The 9,568-nt window shown below is 40.9% G+C and overlaps 1 protein-coding gene across 1 annotated transcript in view; it reads left to right on the top strand.

Annotated features, from left to right (window-relative positions):
* Positions 1–236: 236 nt before the first annotated feature.
* The window catches only part of ADCY2 (adenylate cyclase 2), a 1,840,236-nt gene continuing 1,830,904 nt past the window's right edge, over positions 237–9,568 (top strand). Inside the window, exon 1 of the mRNA XM_078687629.1 lies at positions 237–381. Within this exon, the coding sequence (XP_078543755.1) occupies positions 295–381 (87 nt within the window). The 5' untranslated portion in view covers positions 237–294. The remainder of the gene's footprint in view (positions 382–9,568) is intronic.

Genomic DNA, 9,568 nt, shown 5'->3' with positions numbered 1-9,568 from the left:
GTAGCATAGACACCTATTAGCATGGACCTTTAGTGATGTTTTGGGGTGCTTCACATGCGATTCCGGGGCTTCCCTCAAAGACCAAATTCTCTCAGGAGTGTTATTTTTGCTTGCTGCAAGTGTTTAGGTAAAGCCATGGTTTTCTTTTATGCCCTACCAGTTTTAAACCTCATCAGCTGTCACTGCTTAAAAGCTTCACCTCGGTGACAAATGTATTCTTTCCTTTTTTAGATTCTGGCAAACGTCATAATTTTTATATGCGGCAACGTAGCAGGGGCGTATCATAAGCATCTAATGGAGCTCGCTCTGCAGCAAACATATCAGGACACGTGCAACTGCATTAAATCCCGCATCAAGCTGGAGTTTGAGAAACGTCAGCAGGTACTGTCAATTTTTGTGCATGTTTGTGTTTCCTGCTTTTGTGTAATACCGAACACATCCTATAAACACAGGGGCTTATTTATGAGAGGCTTGTGCCGCTGGAGCACCATTTTTGTGACTCTCCAGCTGAGCAAGCCTCTCAATCATATCTGTGAGGGGACATAAAACCGCCCTGCGTGGCTTTGCATGGCCTCATAGATATGAAGTAAGACAAAGCAGCGCAAGTTACTGCCTTGCCTCACTCTGCATACAGCGGCGGACGACCTTTACAACGCGGTCGTTACACCGCGGTATCTTTACATCGCTCTCATTACAATGCTGGTCATTACAACGAATTGCGCTGGGTGGCGCTATACACTTAGGAACAGTATGATTTACTATTCCAACACCTTCCCTACTGTTACATACGCTGGAGTTGAAATAGTAAATCATACTATTCCTAAGTCCAGCGCCCTCCAGCGCAAACTGCGATGTAACGTAGTACGGTCTAATGACCGCGTTGTGACATCACATGTTCCATCCGGAGGCGTTCCATGAATAATGTGGTGGGTGCTCCCATGCAACACCCATGTATTTTAATACTGCCACCAATTTACTTAATCATGTAAACCTGGTGCAAGGCCGAAACCTCATGCCTCCAGAGAGGAGGCGTAAAAAGGATATATATTTTAATTTCTCCTTGTTTTTTCCTCTTTTTCTTTATTCTTTCATTTGTTTTTATTTTATGGAGTTTTATATAGCGTGAACTTGACTCAAAGGTATCAGGTATGAGAGCGCTTTACACAAGCACCAGTTGCCTTACACAAGGACACATTCATTTTGTTAGGCACAGGGAGATTAAGTGATTTCCCCAGAATCACTGGATGTAGCATGTCCTTGCTGAGACTCGAACCCGGTTCCCCCAGATTTGAAGTCGACCGCCCTAGTCGTTAGGCCAACTCCTTTCCTCATTCTGCAGCACACATAGAAAGAAGAAAATGCTACTCAGGATTGTTTATTGGCAGGTAGGTGCCCCTTCCTGTGCAAAGCAATCCTGCATACAGCAGAGGAACCCTTGATTCATGGTCTAAGGTGCCTTCGATGGCGATAGGCAGCAAATTGTGCGCCAGCGCAGAATGGAAAGAAAAAGAATGCACAATTTTTTATGAATACAGTGCATTCCTGCCCTTTCACATTGGTGTAGAGCAGCTCAGCAAGATGACCAGCAGTGCTGCTCTAAGCCAATTCCTCATAAAGGAGGCCCACAATATATTATATTCTAGTTAGCACCTAAGTATGATAAAATCGGCGATGGTGAATCAACTAGTAGTACTTTCACATATTATACATTTGATCATCATTTCCAATAGTTAGCAAACTGCCTCCAGGATGTAATATTAAATTGCAGCAGATGTGATACAAAAAAAATGGTGGCATATTTAGGGGTTGTTTACAAATGTGCCCACCTCCAAGTTACTTCGGTGAAAGAAAATAAATATAACCTTGTGACTAGAGTTACTAGAAGTGATGGGATGATTGAACATTGCGAACAACTGGTAACATTTAGAGCAAATGCATTGGAAAATTAGTCAGTAATAACACTTGAACACTCCATGTTTAATGTTAAAATGCCAGAGACCGTATGTTTTACCCAGAATAATATATGTAATATTTTTGATACAAGAATTTGCAGTTACATGAGTGCCTTGAATCTATCACGTAGTGTGGTATGATTCGGCTTCATTCCAGTCCTTACTCTGTCAGCCATGTCCACCCTCACTGCCCAGATATCTGTTTTAATTTCCAACCTGAAATCCTCAATTCAGGCAAACTTTCACACATTAGATTTACTTGTGGTCTGAGTGAGAATGGCCGGCCACAGTAGTCAAAGGCAGAAGTATGAGCTTCCATGGATTCTTATTTGAGTCAAAGGACCAGTAGATAGACTGTAAAACCTGAAGTTCACCTGTTGCTCCTTTGTAAGCAAACCTGGTGCAAGACAGTATGTCACACTCTATCGATTGACCCTCAGGTAAGGTGAAGGTCAAATTGCACCCCAGCTCCTGAGAAGCGTGACGATGGTCATCTAGACAAATAACTTAATCTTGAGAAACTTACCTAAAGCTCAGTAAATATTCTGAAAGGCAATCCTGATAAAGGGCAGAACAAATGGGAGATTAGCACTCAGGTGCTAAAGTCATGAAATTTCCCCTACGAAGATATGTGGGGCAGTTTATGAGGCTGTCAAGTCCTATTTGAAGACTAATCTCTGTTGATCCTCCTTCTCAAACTTAGGTCCTCCTTTCTCAAGATAGAAAGCATGGTCAGCAGCACAAAACTCAAAAGCGAATCTGAGAACTGAAATGACACTCACACTAGAGACTCTGTTAACTGTTACAGAGCAGTGTTGGAGTGTCTTGGTGCAGCATAGAGTGCAGTGACAAAAAGTGCAGTATTGCAGATTGGAGTTTTGAAGAGTGGAGTGCATTGTAATAGAGTGCGTTGGTGTAGAGTGCAGGGGGACAGAATAGAGTGGGATGGTGTTGAGTGCAGTAGCATAGAGTGCAATGGTGTAGATTGGGGTGGTGTAGAGTGTAGAGGCTTAGAGTGCAGTGTTGCAAAGTAGAATAGAGTTGAATACAGTACAGTTGTGTAGAGTGTAGTGGCATAGAGTGCAATGATGTAAAGTGGAGTGTAGTAGAGAGAAGTGGTGTACTGTGCAGTGCCATTGAGAGGGGTGATAAAGAGTACAGTAGAGTGGCGTAGCGTACAGTGGCATAGAGTAGAGTGGTGCAGAGCATAGAAAAGTGGCATAGGTTGCAGTGGTGTAGAGTACAGTTGTGCAAAGTGCAGTGATGCAGAATAGAGTGCATTGGTCCAGAGTGTATTGGCATCCATAAAGGTTCCGAAGGAACTTCATTTTCTTCAAATCGAGGCTAGGTGTCTGGGGAGGCATATAAGCAGCACTACAGGACAAAGAAGCTGCACTGACTACTAAACTAAGAGATCATCCTCTTCACACATGTCCTCCAGTTGAAGCCTGGCCATTATCATAGGAAGCAAAGCATTGTTGGGTTCTTCCAATAAGTATATCATTAATCTCCCACGCATCCTTCAGTCCGCTTCTAAGACGCTGGGAACAGATTGCAATACTAGTAGGGATGGTAGACCCTGTTCAGAGAGAAGCCCTTGACTGAGCCAGTAGAAGGTTGTGATTTATCCAGGATCATATTGTCAATGTTCAGCCATTTCCTAAGACCCACCAGAGCTGTCAGCTTGCACGTGATATGGCCACCATGTTGTTCTTACCCATGACCTTTGCAAGTTACAAGTAGAAAGCTACACACAAGTGTAGTTTCATCTGGATCACTGCCATCTCCTTCCAATTTGAAGACAGATGGTGTTCATTCATTCATTCATAGTCTTTATTCGATCTCTTTTTAAAGCAGATCATAAAAGCATCAATTCATCAAATAAACCATAGCAGAATATTATAAAAACCATATAAAAAAAGTTAAAACAATTTTTCGGAATTTCAACAAATTGGTCCTGTACTCAAAAAATAATATTTAAAAACCATAGGTGGGCGCAATCATAGTCTTTGTACAATTTTTTGCATCTTGCATTTCTATCACTTAAATGAAACACATTATTCCTGTGAATACAGCAAGTTATGTCAACAAAGACCGATTCCTTCTCTTTCTCAAACATACCCACAGAAAACACACAGAGAAGCAGGAGAAGAGGTCAGAGAGTGCTTTAAGAAATACAATGCTACCCTTCACTGCATGAAGTTATAGCACCTTAAAATTGGTAGGATAAAAGCTTTACTTTCAGTATGGTAAAACTTGCAGAATAGTACAACAAGTAGATCCGTTTGGGGAGAATGGTTGTCGCATGGATAGGTGGGCAAATTTGACTGTTTAAACTTCCTCACTGGGAGAGCTAGAATTGAAGGGATGTAGTTCAGGCGCAAATGCAGTAGAATAAATCTATGGTGAGTGATTCTATACTTTCGGAGATTGAGTTACAATTATTTAGGAAAAAGTCTAGCCCTAAAATAGCGGGGCCGAGATGTTTTGATCAATCCTTTACTAAGTCCCTAAAAGCTCTACATCAATCCTCAGATTAAATCCCAGAGATACGGCCCTAGTCAAAATGTGCTGTTCCCAATATAACGAGGCTAGGAAGATTAGAATAAAATCCCTAAAGCAAGAAGCAGGGGAACAACTCCATCTAGCTGCATCTCCAAAAATCCTAGTGATTTCTGGAATATTATTAATGCTCCGTTCCTTAAACCATTATCAGCTCTAACACTGGATTGCCATGTAGATGAGGAGTCGTGGGTCTCATATTTTTCTAGCATATTTGATCCTAATTTGGAGGGGGAGAAACCACAGTTTTTATCTAGGTGTGATCCTAGCAAACCCCTCGATCTTTGATCATCACGAGATAAAAGTAGCTCTTTATGCAGTGCTCTGGAAACAAAGCGCCCGGACCAGACTGTATCCATATAGATTTAATTCTTGATCAGCTGGACCTATGGGGTCCAGTGCTGACAAACGTTTTTAATGTTGTAGCTAAGGTGGGTCCCCCAGACTCATGGAAGAAATCTATTCTAGTTCCAATTCATAAGAAAGGGGACAAAGCTGAGGCCAAAAATTACAGGCCAATCTCGCTGCTAGATGGCACAGCTAAATTAATGGGAAGGGTTTTATTAAACAGACTAGAGGAGTGGGCAGCCTCAATAAGGATTTAATCCAAGTTCAATATGGCTTTAAAAAAGGTATGGGCTCTCAGGACAAGTGCCTTAATCTAAGCCTATTAATCGCCAAGTACTCTCAAGTAAAATCTGAAAGATTGTACTTGGCGTTTATGGACTTGTTGGCAGCGTTTGACTGCGTGGCACATCAACATCTATGGAGGATAATGGAAGAAATCGGCATAGATAATGCTATTATGTCTTTTATTAGAAAGCTCTACTCATCAGCCACGGCCTGCGTCAGATACGGGAGAGAGGGGGAGTGCGCCAGGACGTTTCCCAGTAACTGGGGTGTCCGGCAGTGTTGTGTGTTTGCCCCATTTCTTTTTTCAATGTACACCAATGGGGTGGGAGCACCCCTGCTGGACTCAATACCAGACGTCCCCAAAATTAATAATGTTTGCACTCCAATTCTCCTGTATGCTGATGACCCTGTGCTAATTGCCCCTACATGCCATGACCTTCAAAAGTTACTAGATACTTATGTATCCTATATGTCAAAACTGGGGCTAAAAACCAATGAGGCCAAGTCCTTTATTTTAACCTCTGGCCCTAAAAGTAGGAAGATCCCAAACTTCCATATATGAGGACAGAAAATAGCCCATACTGATAACTTTTCCTACCTTGGTTTAACATTTGATAGGCAATTGTCATGGTCAAATACGTTTGCTACTAGACGCTTATCATTTGAGAGAAGCATTATTGCCCTACACTCATTTATTAAAAAATTGGGAGCAAAACCCCTTGACATGGCAAAAAAAGTTTATGCAGCAAAATCAGTTTCTGTAGCAACCTACAGGGCAGGCATTTGGGGCTACATTAACCTCTCCGTCCTACAAGTTGTAGAGGACACATTTTGGAAAAAACTAGTGGGCCTCCCCGTAAGTTGCTCCAGTCTCATTGCTCATGCAGAATTGGATGTCCCTTATGTGACCGACACAATTGCTTTGGCTCCGATAATGTTGTGTCATTCCATATGGAGAAGGGAATCTATCCATATCACACAAAAGTTAATAGAAGACTGCCTATCACTGGAAAATGCCCACAAGATCCCATGGATTTCCAATATTAGATCTACTTTTTCATCTTTAGGATTAGAACTTCTGTTCTCTATCCCTAGCGACTGTGTGAATTTTCCAAAAAGAGAGATAAAATCCTGTTTCCTCAAATTAAGGGCTGAAGCAAGACCGCAAGCAAACTGTGCAAAAGTATCGGTCAAAGCATATTTAGAAAGCCCAATGGTACAGGAAGGGCCAGCATCTTATATTTTTACTGTGACAAATTCACTTCACAGATTTTTTCTAATTACGGTATCGGGATCTCATCAGGACTAAGCGTTAAAACGAGTGCCTGGGAAGTTGCTGGTGGGGTAGGTCGACAAAGACCTCGGTAACCCCAAATAATAGGGGGCAGCGGTAGGGAGGGCAATTTTAAAATCGGAATTATTTGAGGATTAAAGGACATTCCCATCAGGGGACATTCACATAAGAGGCCAATGGAGCAATAACATGTACGGGCCTGATAAGGCACTGTGTCAAAAATTGGAGGCTGCAGCAAACCGGGTGATCAATGTAGTGCAGCTGCGATAGGGAAACAAGTAATGCCTGCAATCATCAAACCTCGGAGAAGAGGCATGAACAACAGGAGTGAGGTGGCAGGAGGGAAGGCACAGACAGCGTTAAGGGGGGCACTGGAAGAAAATAGTTCTCATGAAACACAAGGCAAAGGGGCCAGTAACCATGGAAGGATACAAATGACGACATGGCCGTCATAAGGAGGGAGTAGCAGCCTATAAACCATTCGGAAGGCAGCATTTAGAAAGGACAAAGACACAAGCCAATGAAAAAGGTGGGCGGTGCTTCCCTCACATAGTAAACTACCACAGATCAACCCCAGAGCAGCGCTGGCTCAGGGCTCGACCTAAAAATGAAGGTAAGGACTTGAAATGAAACCCTAGAGGAAATAATGTTTAAAAAAATATGTTTAATTTACGGTTGAAATGAATATAAATAAAAAGCAATATTTAAAAAAATAATATAATAACCTTTTGTTGAGTGATAAGTAAGCATAAGCTAATGTTTTTATTAATTGTATTTAATTCTGTGCATGACTTTTAGTAACTTTTTAGTACAATTTAAATAAATATAAACATTTTACTTAAGATAAATTAATTATATATTTTATTCAAAATTAATATTAATAGCCCTGTAGTATTTGGCTATCTTGTTCTACGTTAAAAATAACTACATTGAATACATTTACATTAAAATGTAACAAAAATACGTTTATTTTTATTAAGTTTAAGAAACTTTGAACAAATGCATAATACTTCCAAAATGGGCATTCTTTACTCCGACTCAGAAATCGCCACCTATGGAGTAAAGCTACTATATATTATATAGACAGCACTCACATATTAGGCTCCACCCACTGAGTTCAAGAGGTGGAGAAATGTAAGTTTGCAATTTACATTTCATTTACACTCATAACTATTGAACAGCCCAAAGTAGTACATTTACTACAAAGCGTAAGGGTATATTTACCTGTGTAGATTTGCTTACATGTAAGTGTACCTTTGTGAATAAGGCTTATTAGGTTAAAAAAATACCCCAAACTCATATTGTGCCTGACTAGAGGAGGTCAAAATATGCATTCTTTCCAGACTACAGTGAAGAAGTGGATGCCAGTAACCAATTCTTTGAACATTAAGAACTGAATGGATGTAAATGCTATGCTTGTAAATATATATATTAAAAACAGTGTTTTGCATGCAAACATTTTTAAGTAATCACAAATGTTAGAGATCCTCCATACACTAGTACAACAAATGGTAAAAGAGGCCCGAATTCTCCCTAAATATATTTATACTCAATTATTTTAACACTGTTACAAGTTATTTTATAGCTTGAATAGTGGCAATTCAAATATCAAAGTGCAGACGTCTCAGTGAAACATTTAATCAGCACAAAAAGCATAAACATTTAAAAAAGGACCTGTGCAATACTTTTTTTAGTACCCAAAATCAACCAACTGCTCTCAATCAGCATCGCATACACAATTTCTTTCTGTGTATACAAAAGAGTCATCAGGTAAGTGAATGTATATATATTCTTTATTGCTTGGTTAAAAGCGTTGCAAATTAAAACTTGATCAGTTCATCATAAAAAGGACCGCTGAATAGAAACCCACTAGAGCAATATAGATAGAGGATGGTCAACTTGAAAACATGCTCAATTTGTTTTGTTACTTTTGTAAACAGAAGAAACCGCAGGTTTAAACATTAAAATGCAGAACTTATAAATTATTTAAAACCTTCGAATGCATTGTGGGCAGATAATGTTCACCTGGGAGACCAGGAACAGTACGGCTGATATTAGCAGCCTGAGGTTCTGTCGTTAATCCAGCAGGCTGGCTGCCGCCCTGCTGAAGCAAAGGAGATTTGGGGGCTCTAATTTCATCCAGCAGCTTTGACGACAAATTAAGTAAGTCCAATTTTCAACCTAATGTTTTCAGGGTTTAGGGCTGCTATTATGGCCTGGCGGCATATTTGTACTCCTAGCCTGATCCATTCACGCTGCAGTAGTAGCCGTCTGTCTGTAAGCATAGCGGGACATGCACAAACTATGTGTTCCATTGCTTCGGAGTGATAGCCACACATCCTGCAGTCGATGTTATTACCTGAGCGACGCCATTCGGGCAGGTTCTTTAGAAATGGCCAGTCACCCATCCTTAGAGCTAAAAACTTTTGTTTCAAGTAAAGTGCAAAAGTGCTTGATAAGTGAGGCAACTCAACCTGGTTTAAAATTGGAAATTACTGCCCAGGCATGTTTCCTTTTTTACAGAGTTGCCCTGTCTGAATGAAATGACCACAATCGGATTCTCTTCTTGACAGCCTTTAGCACAGGCTGGGAGGGGTCTGTTGCCCAGAGTTCATTGACTCCTAGTAGTTTTAAGCCGTGATCCAGGTGTTGCAGGTGATTCTGGCTAGTCTGGCATTTCGCTATTTCTCGCCAAAGTCTGGCCTCCAGGGAGCCCTCCCTTAAATGGCGCAGTCTGTTGCAGAACTTTATAAACGCGCCAGCCTCAACACTGTGATGATCCAATAGGTCCAGTTCAAGTTGAACCTGCGATGGTGAACTTGATTTTGGTAGACGAAAGGCACGTTTAAAGATTTTGGTTATTAATTTGTTTAATAAAAAGCTAGTTGTGCCCTTTGTGATCTCGTGCCCTTATGACAGAGCGTTAATTATCCTCACTTTCATCACTTTCAGCGTGGGTGTTACTCTTGTGCCAAGTAGCTGTTTTGATAGTTTCGCGACGGCGGCCTCAAGTGACAAGGCTTTGGTCCTTAGCGTTTCTTTTTGTTTGACGAAAGAACATCTGCGGTCCAAAAAGATACCCAAATATTTATAGTAGAATATTGATTCACGTTTTGTTTTGTTAAAG

The sequence above is a fragment of the Lissotriton helveticus genome, chromosome 4_1 (genome assembly GCF_964261635.1).
Source record: "Lissotriton helveticus chromosome 4_1, aLisHel1.1, whole genome shotgun sequence".
In the NCBI taxonomy this organism is placed as follows: Eukaryota; Metazoa; Chordata; class Amphibia; order Caudata; family Salamandridae; genus Lissotriton; species Lissotriton helveticus.
Note: the sequence above shows the minus strand (reverse complement) of the source record. Positions and strands in the feature narration are given on the sequence as shown.